The 18,624-nt window shown below is 52.2% G+C and overlaps 1 protein-coding gene across 9 annotated transcripts in view; it reads left to right on the forward strand.

Annotated features, from left to right (window-relative positions):
• The first annotated feature begins 284 nt into the window (after positions 1–284).
• The window catches only part of ASCC2 (activating signal cointegrator 1 complex subunit 2), a 32,560-nt gene continuing 14,220 nt past the window's right edge, over positions 285–18,624 (forward strand). For 2 of the 9 annotated variants that reach the window (XM_036353628.1, XM_036353632.1), the window contains exons 1-11: positions 285–423; positions 3,361–3,458; positions 7,803–7,961; positions 8,310–8,480; positions 9,680–9,809; positions 11,894–11,961; positions 13,067–13,177; positions 14,179–14,291; positions 15,856–16,005; positions 17,815–17,889; positions 18,291–18,398. In XM_036353628.1, coding sequence (XP_036209521.1) covers positions 3,378–3,458; positions 7,803–7,961; positions 8,310–8,480; positions 9,680–9,809; positions 11,894–11,961; positions 13,067–13,177; positions 14,179–14,291; positions 15,856–16,005; positions 17,815–17,889; positions 18,291–18,398 — 1,166 coding nt within the window. In that variant the 5' untranslated portion in view covers positions 285–423; positions 3,361–3,377. Of the gene's footprint in view, positions 424–2,701; positions 2,837–3,360; positions 3,459–7,802; positions 7,962–8,309; positions 8,481–9,679; positions 9,810–11,893; positions 11,962–13,066; positions 13,178–14,178; positions 14,292–15,855; positions 16,006–17,814; positions 17,890–18,290; positions 18,399–18,624 lie in introns of all 9 variants that reach the window. The other 7 variants (XM_036353630.1, XM_036353635.1, XM_036353629.1 and 4 more) reach the window with 6 other exon arrangements.

The raw sequence follows: 18,624 nt of genomic DNA on the forward strand, positions 1-18,624 counted from the left end.
TCACAGTAGCAATATTACAGTTATGAAGTGCCAACGAAAATAATTTTATGGTTGGGTCACAACGTGAGGAACTTTATTTAAAGGGCCAGAAGGTTGAGAACCACTGCTACTTGGATTTTCCAAAAGATGGAATCACAACCGAATATTACCTTCCATCCGCCCGGAGAAAGGCGCGATGAGGGCGTGGCTACAGTCAGACCGGTCCCTGTGGGGGCGGGGTCTTCGGTCTGGGGGCGTGGCCTCGGGCCCGGCTTCCTGGTGGCAGTTGGCGCCGGGGGCGGGGCCGGGTCGAGGCTTCCTATCACCGTCTGCGGAATCGCCGTTTGACCCCGGAAGTGCCGGCGGACGGGGAGCTGTCACCGTGGACCGCGGCGGCGGCGGTGGCGGCGGCGGCGGCACGGAGCCGGTAGTGGAGCCGCCGAGGTGAGTGCGTGGCTGGATGCGGGGCACCGGGCCGGGGAGGAGCCGTCGGGACTCTCTGTCTCCACGACCGGGCCCCGGCTGTGCTGTCCCAGGGGCCTGGAGTCGCCCCCCAACCCCCGATCCCCACGAGGCCAGAAAGTATCGGGGTTCGAGGCTCGGCCCCAGAGTGACTTGAATGAGTCGCGGTCCCCGCAAGTCCATCCGGGGGCAAGGGGACCGTGCATCGTTCAGTTTCCTCGGGGTTCATTCATTAGTTCCACACATAGATGGCACGTTTCTCCTACGTGCCGGGCACAGATCTGGGCACTTGGGGATACAAACGGAACCGGACAGACAAGACTCCTGCCCGCATGGAGTGTACAGTCCAGCGGGAGGAGACGGCCGGTGACGGGTAAAGGCGCAAGATAATTGAACATACGACAGGAACGGGGGGAGTGGAGGCTTGAGACAGGACCGTCTGGCATCTCAAGGAGGGTCAGGTTGAGTGGAGACCAGAAGGGCGATGACAGGGAAACGGAGGCAGCCGCAGCCCTGGGAATGCGCCCTGGCCTTACAGTAATGGGTGCTGGCCCCGAGCTCCCCTCCTAAAGAAGGTGCTTTCCTAACTCTCGGCCTTGCTGTCCCGCTTGGCACTGGAGTTGCAACAGTGGTGGCACAGACATTGTCACGATCATTGTCCTTATTCTTTCGGAATGTCAGGTTCCTTCTGTGCCTCGTTAGTTCCTGCCCACACGTTAGCTCAGTGGTTCTCAACCTTGGCTGCACATGAGAATCACCTGGCAATCTTTTTAAAATCCTGATTTCTGGGCCTCATCCTCCAGAAATTCTGTTTCTTTGTTACTAATGTTGTGGTCCCACCCCATAACAAAGAAACAGAATTTCCGGAGGATGAGGCCCAGAAATCAGGATTTTTAAAAGATTGCCAGGTGATTCTAATGTGCAGCCAAGGTTGAAAACCGCCGCATTAGAGGAAAACGCACGTCTTCCTTGGCAGCCTTCCTCTGCCCAGCCAGTTCTCTGTCCTAGCTGCAGGGGCCTCCCCTACGTAGCGTACATCACGGTGCTGCGATTTACGTGTTTGTATGGCTGTTTGACTCCTTGCTGTCTTCCCTTTCAAGACTAAGTTCCATGCAGGGCGGGACAGGCCTGTTATGTGTGCACCCTAGCCTCCTGCAGGCTTCAGTGCCTGGATCAGAGGTGCTCGGGAGTCCGTGGGTGGAGGAGTGAGAGGATTAAGGTACACTTTGCTCTCCAGTGGTCCCTAGGAGGCCTCTCCTGCCACCAGGTTATTATTGCCTTCTCTTTCTGATCATGTCTCTCCTCTACTTAAATGGCTCCTCACTGCCTGCAGGTGAAAAGCCAGAATCTTTAGCATGGCATTTACGGCTTTAAACAACAAACAGACTGGCCCCATCTTTCCTCTCCAGCATCTTCCCTCCACGTCTGTCATCCCCTCCCTGACCTGGCGTTTCCAACCATGTCTTCCCCTTCCTTCAAGCCACAGGCTCTGAGGCTTGGCTCAAGCTCGCTCTTTGCTTGGAATCCCCTTCCTTCCCATCTTGTCAGGCTACCCTTCGACCACCCGGTGACAGGTCACTTTCCCCGTGATTTCTCCCTTTCTCCGCTGTGCTTGTTTTGGGGATTTCCTGTTACAGCTCTGGCCACACCAAATCATAGCCACTGACCCTCCCAGGACCCTGCACGTATGAAGTCAGTACTGACTGAGTGAAGAAGCCCACGGCGCTCTGCCTATGGCGGGACCTAGAGTAACAACCAGTGAACTTATCAGGTGCTTATTGCACACCAAGTCCTGTGTCGAACACTTAGCGCCATTACCCTCGATTTCCGCGTTGGTAAAGTGAAGATGCTAACAGAACCAGCCTTAGAGTTGGTGTGAGCGTGAATACACGCAGAGTGAGTTAACACGTGTGGACTGAGCTCACGCCAAGCAGGAGTTGCCAGCACGCGACAAGCACGTTGCTCCTGCGGCTGTTGTCATTATTTTGGGGCATGAGCTTCCTCAGGGAAGAGACCCTGCCTTATCGGGGTGTCTTCCGAACACCAGGCCCTGGCCTGATGTCAGATATGGACACCCATGTATACGTACATAGTCCATGTAACGCATGGATGATCGTGTCCCTCGGCTTCTCTGCGAGGGCTCAGAGGTGATGGTCTCCTCATCCTGGCCTTAGTGTGTCTTCATGTTGTCACTGAGACGATGCTGACGGTTTATGGCGTGTCTGATAAAGGGCCTGATTCACTTCATTCCATGATACAGGCAATGTGCACAGCCCCCAGTGGGTCAGGCCACTGGTATTGTGAAAAGAGCATTGGACGGAAAGACGGAAGACGGGCGATCTGCCGTTCGCTGACTCTGAGGCTGATCTGGGCCTCTAGAAAGGAGCTCGTACTGGCACGTTTCTGTGAATTCTGTCATCCTCCTTGATCCTCCTGTCCATCCATGTCCTTCCCCCCTGAAGCCTAGACAGGTTATAAAATCTAAACACACTCCACAAGTGAGGAAAGGCCCATGGCTTCGCCCTCAAAAGACTTCAAATCTGGTTGGAGTTATAAGAAAAGTATCCTGTTCAGTTTGTTGTTCATCAAACATTTGGATGAGGCCACCTCTCCACAAGCCTGTGCTGGTCCTGGGAAAGTTAGGAGGAGGAGAGCCCGGCACTGGCTTCACAGAGCTCACAGGCCAAGGAGGGCCCGGAGCTGGAGCCATAATAGATCATCTAGGCACGTGGGACCGGTCCTCAGAGGGTGGGAGTGTGTAGTCACTGTAGCCTGGATTAGTACAGGAGCCAGGCCTTTGAGGCCCATGTCAGGAGTCCCTTGAGGCCAGCGGTTGCTGCTCCCGGGACCAGCCCAGAGCAGGCCCTTGCACCAGGAGCCTATGTGTCTGCTCTCTCTTCCCATCCATCTTCCTTTCAGGAGGGTCACGCAGCACAATGCCAGCTCTGCCCCTGGACCAACTCCAGATCACCCACAAGGACCTGAAGACAGGAAAGCTGAGGACATCACCAGCGCTGGTGAGCCGGTGCCTTGAGGCCTTTCGGACTGATGTTATCATTCTTGCAATTTCAAATGTGCGAAGTAAATTCCTTCTTTATCTGTTCCAAGAGTGACCTCAGGGCCACAGTCAGTAATCCAGTAGCTGGGACACTACCAGGTCCTTCCAGGCTCAGCGTAGAAGTTTCCGTTCCAAGCCGCAGCTTGAATTTGAGTCGTATTTTCCCTGTCACCTCCCCACACCTTCCCCAAAGCATTGCATTTTGAATCGGAGTCGGAGGGCAGTTCTGGCTAGCCTGAGCTGGCCTGGAAATGGATCCATCCCAAAGCCAGGTTTGGGCATTTGGCCCTGTGGGAGGGGTTCAGGTTTCAGGTAGGCCTTTTTCAGAGCTATCTCAGCTGCTATCCACACTTCGGGGGGAACACTGATTTCAGAGGTCCGGCCGTCTTTGATCTCAATGTCAATGGCCTGAGACGTGCCACATACAGACTCGGCAGGGCCTGTGAGACTGAAAACGAAGGAGGCTGTGAGGATGCCAGTTACCAGCTGCAGAGGGAGATCAGAGCCACAGGGAGGTGCCAGGCTGCTGAAGGAGCCAGACCCGGGGCCTGAAGTCCCCCTGCCCACTCGCTGTTTTCCCAAGAAGATGAGCTTACTCGCACAAGGTGGGAGGAAGTCCTTTCCCGGGGCTGGAGTCAAGTCGTGGGAAAGCAGAGCTTGGTGTTCTATTTCCTGCTTTCTGAATGGCTTCCTGTTACTTCCTAACTACCGTCCAGGCTGCGCATGCCCGCCCATTGCTCCCAAGAGTATTATTAATAGTACTTAGCAGTCACGGAGCACTCACGCTGGGCCAAACCTTCCTAAACACTCACCTGGATTATCTCTTGTAAGCTGCACCGTAGCCCTGTGAGTAGGTATTTTGGTTGTCCGAATCTCACAGATGAGGAAACAGAGAGTTCAGGGTCACAGAAATAGGAAATTAGGGGAGCCAGGAGGGGAATCCAGCTAGGCTGACTCTAGAGGTCAGACCCATCATCTTTCTGCTATAAAACCTCTGGTTTCTTTTTTGTAACCTTTTTATGTAAGGAGGATATTGATCAGAAAATAGAAAACTCTTCTGTCCATAGGGTAGACATTTGCCAAACATAACAATTGAGCACTTGAAATGTGGATTGTTCAACTGAAGAACTGGACATTTATTTTAACTTTAGTTAAAGTGAAGTAGCCCCATGGGGGAAGTGGTGGCCTGCACGGGTGTAGAGCAGCTCCATTACTGCAGAAAGTTCTGTGGACAGGACTGGAGGAGACGGGTTCCTTGAGTGGTTGGGTCTGATTTTCCACCTCAGTCCTTCCCCGCACACGGAACACCAGGGTTGCTGGACTGTGGGTTCCGGGAGAGCAGGGACCTGGTGCCTTCTCTTCATTCTGGCTTCCCAGGGCCAGGAAAAGTCAGTAAATGAGTCAAGGACCCAGCGGCCATTGTGACAGGCACTGAAGCTGCAAAGAGAAAAGACATGGTTCCTGCCCTGGAGCTGCCCATGGTCTGAGAGAAAAGCAGACCAGTAGCTTCTCTGCCGGGTGATCAGGGTGGTGGTCAAGGAAGTCCAGGCTGCTGATCCAGACCAAAGCGGGGTGTGTGGGCAGGGGGGCCTCAGGAGCAGTGGGAGGACCTGCGCAGCCAGGGAAGGCTCCTTAAGGGGGGCGGTCCTGACCTGGGTGTTGACGGATGAATAAGGTTAGCCAGGCAGGGCAGTCGGCAAAGGGTGGGTCTGGCAGGAGGACCCGAGTGTGCTGTTTTGAGAGAGCCTGACTCCCATACCAACCACCGGTCACCTGCGGTGGCAACAGTATCCCGGGGGCTTTGAGTCAGATGTCACGCATACTTGGCTGTGTGACTTTGGGCAAGTTACGTAAACTCTCCATGCCTCGGGATCTAAAAGGGGTAATAATAGAACCAGCTTTGTGCGGTGGCTATGAGGATTACACGAGACGTCTGAATAAGCACTGTACTAGAACGTAGTAAACACGCAGTAATGATGGTGGTAACAGTGGCCGTGACAGGAGCCTTGAATGGGAGTAGGGTGGGAGAGGGATGAGCTGAGGGAGACAGTTGCCTGAACGAGGAGTAGTCTTGCTGGCCATGCCAAAGAGGGTTACCCTGCTGGCCGTGGAAGCTCCTAGAAGATTGCCGTGAGGTCTGTACCCACCCTGTATCTGTGTCTTTAGTCCTAACGTGGGACAAGGAGATCTCTCCCCAAGGGACAGCCACCGTGCCGCCTTTGCAGGGCGATGGGCCAAGCTAATGTTCATTGAGTACCTACTGTGTGCACAGTGCACACTTGGTGCTGTTGAATACCCCAAAGCAAGTCTTTGGAGGAAGACAAGACTCGTTTAAGTGGAGCAGTGGGAGGACGGTGCAGATGGTTACTTATCAAGAAGTGTGGTGGGCAGAGAATGTTCAGAAAGCTCCTTTGAGCAGGCGGGACCTAAGCCAACTCTGGGGGCTGAAGATACAGCTGGGCCTGCCGCTCCCTGCCCTGAAATCTCCCACGGCCCCCATTACCTACAAAATAAAGCCCCTACTCTGAGCTTGGCATTCAAGGTTCTTCAAAGGCCTTAGGATCTGGTCCTTCCTCACCTCAACAGGACAAGCAGCAAGACCAGGATGGCACATGGGTCCCACAGGTCACTTAGTAGGTCTGCAGTGTACGCTTTGGTGCACACGCTGCCTCAGTTGCCTCCTTAGCCATGTGACTTTGGCAAAGTTCCTGAGGCTTACCGAGCCTTTGTTTCCTCCCCTGTAAAAAATGCTATCTCCCTTTTCTTTTTTAATATATTTTATTGATTTTTTACAGAGAGGAAGGGAGAGGGATAGAGAGTTAGAAACATCGATCAGCTGCCTCCTGCACACCTCCCACTGGGGATGTGCCCGCAACCAAGGTACATGCCCTTGACCGGAATCGAACCTGGGACCTTTCAGTCCGCAGGCCGACGCTCTATCCACTGAGCCTAACCGGTCAGGGCCTATCTCCCTTTTCAACAGTTGTTGTAGGTAAGAAAGAAAGGCTGAGGAACATGCCTACTCGTCAGCAGGCACAGGACAGGCCCTCGGTACCTGGTGGCTTTTATTGTCATCGCTCCTGTGTTCTCTCCCTCCACATCCCTCTCCTACCTCCCAGGGCAATCTGTGCCCGCTTTTTTTTTATGGCGCATTTATATGCCTCCATAAAAATACCGCTTCTTCATTCTAAAAATCTTTCTCATTCTCCAAGGCCCAACTCAGACGCTGCCTGCTCTGGGAAGCGAGCTGGCCCTTGTCCTCCATTTGTCAATCCCCTTTGCACTCCCACGGCCCCTCTGGCAGGTCTGAGCTGTCACTTGCTCTGTTTTATGCTCTCTTGATGGCTTAGATGTGCATCTTCCCCGCTGCAGCATGGTCTCTGAGCACACAGCTGCTTTTCTTCATGTGCTATACCGCAGCAGGGTTCCAGTCAATGCTTGTAGGATGGTAAGGAGAGTAGGATCTTGGGGTGGTGGTTGGCATCTTTTCTTAAAAAAAAAGAATTACTCAGGTGTTTTTTCCTGATTATAAAATGGATATAGCATAACACATATAGAATGATACCATTTTTGTGAGGAAACATCTAAACAAATACCTTCTGTGGGTATATTTTAACGTAAACGCCTACAAAGGGTCTGCAAGGACACTCACTGGATGGACGGACACAGGGGCTGGGAGTGTAGTCCCAGGCAGCTCACCTTCTCTGTAGTGTTGTAAACTTTTGAAAGAAAAGATGCTCAGGTCTCACTTATATAATTAAAAGATAATTTTAAAAAGTAATACATGTTCATTTTTTCTAATTGGAAAGCATTTTCAAGTCAAAATCCCCCCTCCAGAGACAACCACTATCAGCTTTAGAGTGTTGTCCCCACACACTTTTATTTTTTAGCCTGTATGTGAATGTGTTAAATCTGTCTATCCATCTATCTATCTGTCTGTCTGTCATCTCTCTCTCTCTCTATCTATCATCTATCTATCTATCTATCTATCTATCTATCTATCTAATGTCTGCTTTTTTTAAATACAAAAGCTGATTATATTAAGTAGAGAGGTGTGTATCCTGCTTTTTTCTTTTCTTAACCTTTCCCCATGGGATGAAAATATTCTCCAAAAAAACATGGGTTTTAAAGCCTGCCTAGTGTTCTCAAGCCCCTTTGTCAGACACACTTTGTTCTTTATGCGTAAAAGCTCCTTGGAGGGTCACCGGTTGGAACAGCCCAGTGTTGTCATTGCTGTGGGTTGGCAGGTGGGCCCTCGCTGACTAACCTCTGCCACGTTAACACGTGGTTTTTGGATCCGTAGCACCCCGAGCAGAAGGCAGACCGGTATTTTGTGTTATACAAACCGCCCCCTAAAGACAACATTCCCGCCCTAGTGGAGGAGTACCTGGAACGCGCCACCTTCGTAGCCAATGACCTCGACTGGCTCCTGGCCTTGCCTCACGATAAATTCTGGTGCCAGGTAACATTCTCTCAAAATTAACGCTAAGACAAAGCACATGCCATGTGGTTGGTTGGTTTCTGTCGTTGTCTCTCTCCTCCTAGGAGAGGCTTTTTTCTCTACTTTTTTCGCTGGATCCTTAACAGGCAATTGTGGTTTGGATGGCTCTGTCTTGTATCACAACCTTAATGATGTTTATACAGCACCTTCCAACGTGTCATTTTTAGAAACTGTGTAGCCCTCGCTCATTCATACCTTCTTAGTCCCCTGGGGTTGGAGTGTTGGCCACGGCCACGAGCCCCGCTCAGTCCACCCGCAAGCCCGTGGGTGTGGGGAGCAACCCCTGCTCTCCTCTGTTGCCCGGCTCAGGTCATCTTCGACGAGACCCTGCAGAAGTGCCTGGACTCCTACCTGCACCATGTTCCCCGGAAGTTCGACGAGTGGGTGGCCCCGGCGCCCGAGGTTGCTGACATGCAGAAGCGTCTCCATCGCAGCGTTTTTCTCACCTTCCTCCGCATGTCCACTCACAAGGAATCCAAAGTAAGCCCCTGGTCCCGTGACAGGCCGCCCCCGACACCCAACACCCCTGTGCGTTCTCTCCGTCCCGGGAAGGAAGGCTCTGGAAGTATCGCGTTTCCTCTTTGTCTCCGCTCTGCCTTTATTCCCCCTGTTGGGGAAGAAATCTGTGCCACCGCCCTTACCCTCTGGCTCCCCGGGTCCGTCTGCATTACACCCAGTGTTTTCTTCAATGGGAGCCCAGGGCCCTTTGCCAGGTGACGCGTGACTCTGCCTTTTCTTGTGCGTCAGAGGGTGAAAATACTGATCTCATTTTTGAAAGGAACTTGTATGTGCTGTTTAAAAACCTTTACTCCTCCCACCCCCCAGTTTTACAAATAATAATGCTGCTGCCCTGGCTGTTGGTTGGAGCGTCATTCTGTACCCCAAAAGGTGGTGGATGCGATCCCTGGTCAGGGCACATACCCAGGTTGTGGGTTCAATCCCCAGTTGGGGTGCATTCGGGAGGCAGCTGATCAGTGTTTCTCTCTCACATCAATGTTTCTCTCTCCCTTCCTCTCTCTAAAACCAATAAATAATAATAATAATAATAATAATAATATTGTCTCTAAACAACACAAACATTACAGAAATATTTTGTCAATATTGAAGGTTACCTACAAAATCCCCTCCCCCCAATAACTACTGTAAAGGTGCCTGTTTCTTTAGGGAATTTTTTTTCCCCTTTCAGTAGCGGGATGTGTGTGTGTGTGTGTGTATGTGTGAGTGTATTTATTTTAAAAATAGGATCTTGTGGGGTCTTTAAAACTTTTTTAGTATGGAAATTTTCAAAAATCACAAAAGCATAATGAACCCCATGTACCCATCACCCAACTTAAACAGTTACCTACATTTTGCCGATCTCATTTTCTCTCTCCTCCGGAGATTTTTGTCTTTCTGGAGTATTTGAAAGTGATCCCAGACATCCTGGTAATTCACCCATAACTGTTTTAGAATGAACCCCCAACCAACTGTTGCACCGTGTACTTCTGCTTCTTTTTACATGAAATGGCTGTTGCCCCAGGGCAATGTAGGAGTCTCAGACGTGTCCACAGTGTGGATGGAGCTTCATTCGCTATCCAGTCCCTGTGGTGGGCCTGCAGGCTGTTTCTCCTCGTTTGCTCTTACTTTACGATGCATCTGCATTCAGACGGTCTCTCACCCTCTCTCTGCCCGGCTCCTAGGATCACTTCATTTCCCCCTCTGCGTTTGGAGAAATCCTCTACAATAACTTCCTGTTTGACATCCCAAAGATCCTGGACCTCTGCGTGCTCTTTGGAAAAGGCAACTCGCCGCTGCTCAAGAAGATGATAGGTGTGTCGGGTGTGGGGCTGGGGGGTGCATGGAGTTGGCCCCATAAATCAAACCAGAGGTTCCAGAGGTGGCGCCTAGAGGAGTGCGGGGGCATTCGGAGCAGCAGTGGTGGTGGTGCTTGGAAATGGCTTAGATGTATGTGTGTCGACTCTGAAATAAGTGGCTGGTGGTGCTGGGGGAGTGGAGACAGAAAGCTGTCCCACACGGTTCCTCAGGGACCTTGGAGTCTTCGTGTGAGGCTGTGAGTTGAACAGTTGAAGGAGTGGGGAAGCTGGTAACAGAAGAGCAGCAGTGACAGCTAGCCTGTATCTGCGTGTTCACTGGGGGGCTGAGCACTCCTCGTGTTATGTCAGTTGATCCTCACCAGCCCTGGGATGTAGTGCTGTCACCTCCCCATTTACAGACAAGGACACTGAGCTTCAAGTGTAAGAGGCCGTGACTAACAAGTGGCCGAGCTGGGATTGATGTCACGTAGGCCTGACTCCCTAGCTCTTGTTCCTCGCCACTCCCTGCCTCAGGGATGCTGGGGCCGCCTCAGAACTGACATGATTTGCATTGTTGCTGGGAACAGACGGGGGCAGAGTTCAGAGCGGACTCTCTGAGTTGTGAAAGGACTGACGTCAGCAGTTGGCTCCTGTCCGGAGGCAGTGGGCTGGAAGGCTCCATCAGAGACAGGAGCTTTGTCGGGATGCGACAGAGGGAACAATGCCCTTTGAATCGCAGCTCATGGCAGCGGGCCCTGCGTGGAGAGGTGCTCACCCCGGGCACCCCTGTCCGTCTTGCTCACCTTGAAATTGTAGGACACAGTCTTCCAAACACCCAATACTTTCTCCTCACCTTGGGTTTCTGAACTGTTTCGGCTGAGGAACGACATTTCTGAGGATGCCATTGCTGTCCCATTTTTTAAAAATTAATTAATTATTTTAAAAATCCTCACCCGAGGATATGTCCTTCATTGATTCTAGAGAGAGAGGAAGGGAGAGGGAGAGAGAAACATCGATCTGTTGCCTCCCATGTCCTAACGGGGGGGTCAAACCCAAGACCTGGGTATGCGCCCTGACCGGTAAGCAGTAAAAGATTTACATGATTTTACCTCTACCCTTTGGTGCATGGGATGATGCTCCAACCAACTGAGCCACACGTGCCAGGGTGCTGTCCCAGGCCTTTTAAATTATTCCTTTAAGAGATTGAAGTTCTTCGCCATTGTCAGAATCAGATAAAGGAGAGGAAGGGGACTTCAGAGTCCCCAAGGGCAGATTGTGAAATTTGATCTCTTTTGACGCTTATAAAAACCCCTGTTACCCGGGCTTAAGCATTGGAAAGATCTGAGAGAGTGCCTTCTCCCAGGCCGGGCTGGTCGGGTTCAGAGGGGACCATGGTGTGGCCCTGGGAATGATGGGAGGAGACCGGCTCCTGATGCCTGGGTCAGGAGACACTGCCTGGAGAAGGTGACACCTGCCTTATGGGAGGTCTCTTCCTAGAGAAGGAGGGGACAGGGCTTGCTCTCTGAGGTTGAGGAGGGTGCAGAGGAGGAGGTGTGATGCCAGGAATGGGGAGGGTGTCAGGTCCCTTGCAGGCCTCTCTCCTTGGAGTGGGATCGCTTGGCATGGCCAGCATATTCAAAAGCAGAGGGTGAGAGAGTTTCCCAAGAAATGTCTCCTTAGATTCCTTCACATTATTGAAGACGTGGCCTGGCAAGAATCCAGGATCCAGATTTCTTGAGCAGAGAGATGGCTGACTCCCACTTCCAAAGCCGATGCTGTCACGTCAGGCACACTGCCCAAGTGTGATCCCTCCCTGGGGGTGTCAGCGAGCTGGTCTGACCAGGGCAGGCCTTTTGCGTAACTCGCTGGGCAGAGGTGCTTAAAAGGTTAACTTGTACCAAGCAGGTTCCTCCCCGCCCTGGGAAGTTTCTAGGCTGGGCCGAAGCTGGGTGCCAGCAGGGCCCGGGGCCAGGACTGCTCTAGTTCACGCAGGCTTAGGAGAGGGAAGAGAGGTCACAGAACCTGCTGGTAACCCGCTGTACTATATCCTCTCCGCCCCCCTCTCCTTCCCCAATTTCTACCGTTCGCTTCTCTTTTCAGGAAACATCTTTAACCAGCAGCCAAGTTACTACAGTGACCTGGATGAGAGCATGCCCACCATCCTTCAGGTACCAGCTCTCAGCCCTGCCCAGGGGAGGATGAGCTTGGGAAGCAGACCCCCGCCCCACCTGGTGGTGACCTTGACCTTGCTGAGCCTGGGGGAAAGGGTTACTTCCCACAGCCCTCCCCTCCCCAGAAGGTCTCCGTGTCCTGCTGCTCACACACACTTCACGTTCGCTCTTTCCCCCCTTGAACAGGATTGAGCTCTGAGGGCCGTCAAGTGCTGCCCTCGTGCAGAAAGGCTTGTGTTTGCTGACAGCCATAAGCCTCTAAGAACCCCGCCAGAGAGCTGGGTTTCTCAAATAAGGGCTTGAATCAAATAAGGGATTGAATCAACCATAGATCGAAAGTGTATTTTTCTAAATGTTACATTGCTGCTGATGTGTACTAAACAGTTAGGCCTCTGATGGCCGTGTCTGTGCTGAAAATGTACAGACTTCTTTTCTTGTCATTTCTTAAACCACACAGTATAACCACTATTTATATAGGGTTTACATTGGATTAGGCATTATAAGTAATCTAGAGATGATTTAAAGTATACAGGATGATGGGTGTAGGTTATATGCAAATACAACGCCACTTTATATAAGGGACTTGAACATCTGTGAGTTTTGGTATCGGCGGGGGTCCTGGAGCCAGTTCCCGAAGGACTCTGGGGGACACTAGCATGCTTACAGATGGCACAGTCAGCTGAAGGTTTACATGATTTTACCATCCGCGCTGTGTCCCCTCACTGTTGATTTGTCTTTTATTTCAGTATAGTTCCCATAAAAGCCATCTACAGGGGATCGAAAAACACATTGTATATTACTGAATATATATCTTCAATATTATCGTGCACTTGCCCAGCCTCTCCAGTCGGATAACATCTGCGTGATTCTGGGGGCTCTACGTACATTTTATCTTTTTAATCCTCACCGTAATCCTGTGAAGAGAATACCCCCCTCATCTCTACTTCACAGTGTCCACTCTGACCCTGCTCTCTGAGCAGGTCATTGTCTCAGCTGGTGTCCTGGGAGCCCTGGCTTAGGTTTCAGATCACCCACCCCTGGGGAGGCAGGGGTCCGAGCTGCTGGTTCGAGCTGGTGGGAGCATCACCTCTGTGTCTCACAGGTCTTCAGCAATATCCTCCAGCACAGCGGCTTGCAAGGGGACGGGGCCAGCTCCACACCCCAGAAGCTTGAAGAGCGGGGCCGGTTGACCCCCAGTGACATGCCTCTCCCGGTGAGGTTGCCCTGCTCGCGGTTCCTTTTCCCCAGTCCCATAAGCAGCTGTTCCTGTCACGTTAAGAGCACTTCGGCAGGCTTCCATTCTCCTCTGGAAGCTTCATGTAGGGAGTAGTGGAGCGAACAGGGAACTAGAATTCAGGGGGCAGGAGTTCAGTGCAGTTCAACAGGTTCATTCGTGTACTATTGTTTGAGCTGTTCATTCATTCGGTGACTTTGTACTGCGGAGCCCCTGGCATGTGCCAGGCCCTGTGCTGGGCCTTGGGAGTAAGGCAGTCGCAGAAGCAGACATGTCGCCTGCTCCCGTGGAACTTAGAGTCGCCTGGAGATGACAGGCAGGAGGTAAATGAGCACCAGAGACAGAGCAGGAATGCGGCAGCCGGGAGCTGCCGGCCTGGAGCTCGTGGTCTCCTGGGAAACAGGCATTAAATGTTTCAGAAAGGGCCGCCCGCACCAGGTGCTGTGGGAGCAGGTCCTTTCCACCCTCTGACCCTCCGGTTCCTGTCTGCACAATAGAGAGTCTAACAGCTGCCCGGCTCATAAGTGGTCATGACGACCAAGAAGTGTCTGAGAAAGCACTCCTGATCCTGAACACCCTCTTCAAAATGCAAGGAAAGCGTGGGCTTGCTATTCTTGTCCTCACTGGGATGTACTTTGTGTGGGACCGCAGGCGTTGTGTTCAGACTCAGGGTTGATTCTCCTTCAGTTTAGCAGAGAGAACCATCTGACCCTGGAGCTAGAAGTAACCCTAGAGACCACGGGGTGTACCCCCATTGGAGCTGTGGTGGCCAGGCTGAGGCTTAGGGAGAGTGAGTGACTTACCCCGATTGTGCTCGTAGAGACGGGCAGCCAGGCCTTGCCCAGACCTCCCTGCTCTCCCACCACAAGGCATCTATCTCTCTGCCTGTTGGGGACCCCTGGCTCTGTCAGCTTTGTCTCCTGCCCTCTACAGAGCTGTAACGGGGCGAGGAGAATAACGGTGTTTCCTTTTGGCAACAGGAGTTAAAGGACATTGTTCTCTACCTTTGTGACACCTGCACTACGCTCTGGGCCTTTCTGGACATCTTCCCTTTGGCTTGCCAAACCTTCCAGAAACACGACTTCTGTTACAGGTACCGCGATCGTTCTGGCGGATGAAGTAGAGGTTCTAGTTCGCATCCTCATTCAGCAGGTGTTTACTGGGTGCTTAGAGCCCTACAGCCTGGGGACACAGCAGTAAAGAAGACAGATCAGACTCCTGTTGGTGTGAGCCTGCATTGAGAAACACTCTGAGGGTAGAGGGGGGAAAACAACCACCAAGAATAGGGCAATTCCATTCAGTTCTATTTGATTTCAAGGCCCCTGTCCTGGGCAGGCGCACGGGAGTAATAGACAAGAAATGGTCTGCGGACCTCAGCATCCAGTCCAGGGCAGAGAGACACACGCAGGGAGACAAGCAGAGATGTTTACTCGTGGGCGGGCTGGGTGGCCACATTAGGAAATGCTCTGGGAACACCGAGGAGGGAAGCAGAATTCTGCCTGGTGAAATACGAGGTTTCATGGAGATCCTCAAACAAGGTTTGGAAGAATGAGCTAAAACCTTCCAGACAGAGAAAGGTTGCAGTGGCAGAAAGGGCAGGCCAGGCCGGTGGAGTGAAGGCCCAGAGTGCGTTCCTGGGAAAGCCAGGGAGTGGAGGGTGACACGTGGCGGGGGTTGGAGAGACCAGGGCAGCGGGAAACAGGGTGGGTAACAGAGAGATACTGGGGTCGGGGTTGGGGGGAAGCTGGGATAAGTCAGACTGAGAGGCGCCTTGAACACGCTGTCAGGGAGCGGGGCCTTTATTCTGTAGGCAGAAGGGAGCCGCTGGAAGTGTTGTCCAAAGAAGTCATAGGAAGATCCTGTTGGGACGAAGAGAGAGGCGGAGAGGACATGGAGCAGGGGGAGTCCTCTTCGCCCCCTTAGCACCATGAGCATCTGTTCCTGGTGCAGGAAGAAAGGGGTGCAGGACGCGGGCTGGTAACCTGCACGTTGCCTGGCAACCGCGGGGCTGGCCTCTGGCTATTGCTCTTGCCAGGCATCTTCCTCCACTGTCTGAAGGAGCTTCTGGGAGCTGTCCAGCTCTGTCTGCCCAGCCGCCAGTCCATTCAGTCGTTGACTCGCCCATGCAACAAAACATTTATCTAGCGCTGACATGTGCCAGAGGTGGCAGCGGTGTCTGACTCGTATTGGATCACCTCAGCTGGTGAAGATCAGATGTTAAGATTGATCAGCCTCCCCAAGGATGTTAGGATAAAGCATTGATCGATGCTTTCCCAAGAAAGGGGTTAGGCTGGCACTGTAGCTGTCCGTTTTGTTGAAAAGGCATCTTTTCTCCTGGTAAATCTGGCCAATGCTTGTAGGAATTTGGAAAATCCCAAAAGGTAGGAAATGAAAATCACTGACAGATCATGTGATTCTTAGACTTCAGTGCCTGCTGATCTTCACTTCTCACAGGCTTTCCCCATTTTGTTGCAGATCTTCCCAAATGTGGCACAGGGAGCTTTTGAAAGGGTCTTTGGAGTTGGGGGTAATTTTTGGGAGAGCGGACTTTCCTGTAAGGGACAGTGGAGGCAGGGGAGCAGCTGGGCCTCTCGGGGTGAGGGGGGAAGAGAGGGAAGCATGTTTGCCAAGTGACACTGCCTCTGACCCACACACAGCCTGGGGCTGGCCCAGCCTGTTCAGCCGTGCTGGAGGCCAGGCACGCCCACTGAGCAAATGCATGACCTCATCCCGAGAACTTTCTGCGAGGGACGAGTCGCCAACAGCTTTGCTAATCCCTCTCATGGCAGCCTTCTCCTTTCTCTTGAGTATGTACTGAGTGCATCTGAATCTCTTTCTCTCTCTCTGTCTTTTTGTTTTATGAATGAATAATACATGCACACAGTTCAAAACTCAAAAAAGTATGAAATATATAGTGACGCCTCACTCTCCCCTACTCGAATCTGTTCCTCATATAGAACCATTGTCCTTAGTTTTTATGTGGAATTTTCCAGAGATATGCATATAAATAGGCATGTATAAGCAAATAGTTGTACTATATATCGCCCAGCCGCTTTTAAAAACGTATTGCTGGCATATGAGTGCTCTATGTGCTGTTTGCATTGTACTTTTAAATTTGATGTATGTCAGTGCATAAAGCACCCTCAATGTCTGGTATGGCTGGGTAGAATTCCATTGTATGGGATACCAGACCCCATAGATGAACCTATAGGATTTTTTTCAGACATTCGCTATTACAAAAAAAATGCTATAAGGAATAACTTTTTGGTTGTCTAACACTATGTTGTGCACCTGAAACTAATACAAAATAATACTGAATGTAAACTGTAATTGAAAAATCAAATTATAGCCCTAGCTGGTTTGGCTCAGTGGATAGAGCGTCGACCTGCGGACTCAAGGGTCCCAGGTTCGATTCCGGTCAAGGGCATGTACTTTGGTTGCGGGCACATCCCCAGTGGGGAGTGTGCAGGAGGCAGCTAGTTGATGTCTCTCTCTCATCGATGTTTCTAACTCTCTGTCCTTTTCCCTTCCTCTCTGTAAAAAAATCAATAAAATATATTTTTTTTAAAAAAAAAAAAAGAAAAATCAAATTATAAATCATAAAAACAAAACAAAAGAGTAACTTTGCACACCCATCTTGCACTTCTGCAAGTATTTCTGAGGGCCAAATTCCTAGAAGTAGCATTGCAGGGGCCGATGATATATGCATTTTAAATTTTTGTAGAGCTCGCCCAGTCACCCTCCATAGGAGTTGTTCCACCTGACTCTCCCCCCTGCAGTGTATCCTAGTAACACCTGCATGTGGGCCAAACCGCCCGCTCTGTCTTCTGCGTGCCATCCCAGGGGCCCACTAAGGCCTCTTTTGGCCGGTCACCCTCTGCTACATGCGGCATTACACTAGGCTAGAAGTGGCCAGAAATCAGCCAGTTGACAAACATTTGCCTGTAGACGTTCACAGAGTACGTGCTACGGATGCAGCACTGTCCTAGGCACACAGGCCGCCTTTCTGGCTTTGGGGAGCTAGGGTGCTCAGACAGAAGTAGCTCTACAGAAGAGAGGTGGCTGCATTGACATTCAAGGACAGCGTATTCTGGTGCCGTGCTTCTGGTCCTGGGAAGGCGGAATCGCATGGGGGAGCCTGATGGTGAAGCGTGTGGCTGGAACGGAGAGCTCACATTCCATCTGGGAGGGTGTGGGTGTGAGGTCGCCGTGACGAGAAGCAGGGCTGTGCCAGGTGAGGATGTACCAGTGAGAGGAGTTACGACTTGAGGACAGAGGAGGTGGGCAGCGGCTAGAAGTTTCTGAGCACAAAAAAGAGAGTGACCCGTGTGTTTCTCAAACCTCAGTGCGTCTGGGTGGCCGTCTCATCGCCCTGTTAGAATGGTTTCCCATCTGAATGGGAGGCGTGGCTGCTGGTCACTTCCTGGGACCCGCACAGGGGGACAAGCTGGGGTTGGGGTGAGCTTGGAGAAGGGCCAGGGCCGCCCCAGGAGAAAATTGCCGAGATAACTTGGGAGCAAGAAGCGCGCCTTCCCACTCCCGTGGGTTTGCTTGCTTTCCTCGTGACGTGCTGTGTCTATGAACGAATGTAGCCTTTACCCACGTGTCCTCCACAGACTCGCTTCCTTTTACGAACTAGCAATTCCCGAGCTGGAGTCTGCAATTAAGAAGAGGAGGCTTGAAGACAGCAGGTGAGGCGGGGACAAAACTCTGGGTGGTGCTGTGGGCGAGAGAAGCCGGAGCACAGGCCCTGCTTCAGCATCCCCGTCTCCAAGGCAACAGGTGGGACCAAGGACCACGCACCTTTGGCTGGTGCGTCCCTACCCAGCAGCCTCCTGGCCCCGGCATCGCAGCCCTTTCCCCTCAGCGGTGCTCTAAGCTCATGCTAACGGCCCACTGCCTCCGGGCCCACGGTTTGAACTAGAAGTGACCCTGGAACCAGCCAGCCTCAGAGCCTGTAGCCTTTTCCCCCTGCTGCTGTCAGCAGTGAGCTGTGAGGCCTGCTCAGCCCAGGGTGTGTATGGGCAGGAGCTGGGTGGAGTGGGATTAGTCTCTCAAATCTCTATTTCTCTCTTCCCCTCGGCCTTCCTAGGCTGCTGGGTGACCTGTGGCAGAGGCTGTCCCACTCCAGGAAGAAGCTGCTGGAGGTTTTTCACATCCTCCTGTACCAGATCTGCCTTCTCCCCATCCTAGAAAGCAGGTAAGCCCTTGGGCGCCGCCCCCCAGGGGGAAAGCCTCCACCCCCAGCCCAGCAGGGCCATCGCCCTCACGATCTGCCCCCTCTCCTGCCTCCATCGCTGAGCAGGAAGGGAAACCAAGAAAAAGCCTCTTTCCTCCAACTGGCCGGAGGCCTTGCGCGGGGCGGGGCGGGGCAGGCGGGATGGAACTGCGGATCATCTGCGTTGGCTGAGCTCATCCCTGCTGTC

This window comes from Myotis myotis, unplaced genomic scaffold, assembly GCF_014108235.1.
Source record: "Myotis myotis isolate mMyoMyo1 unplaced genomic scaffold, mMyoMyo1.p scaffold_m19_p_20, whole genome shotgun sequence".
NCBI classification, from domain to species: domain Eukaryota; kingdom Metazoa; phylum Chordata; class Mammalia; order Chiroptera; family Vespertilionidae; genus Myotis; species Myotis myotis.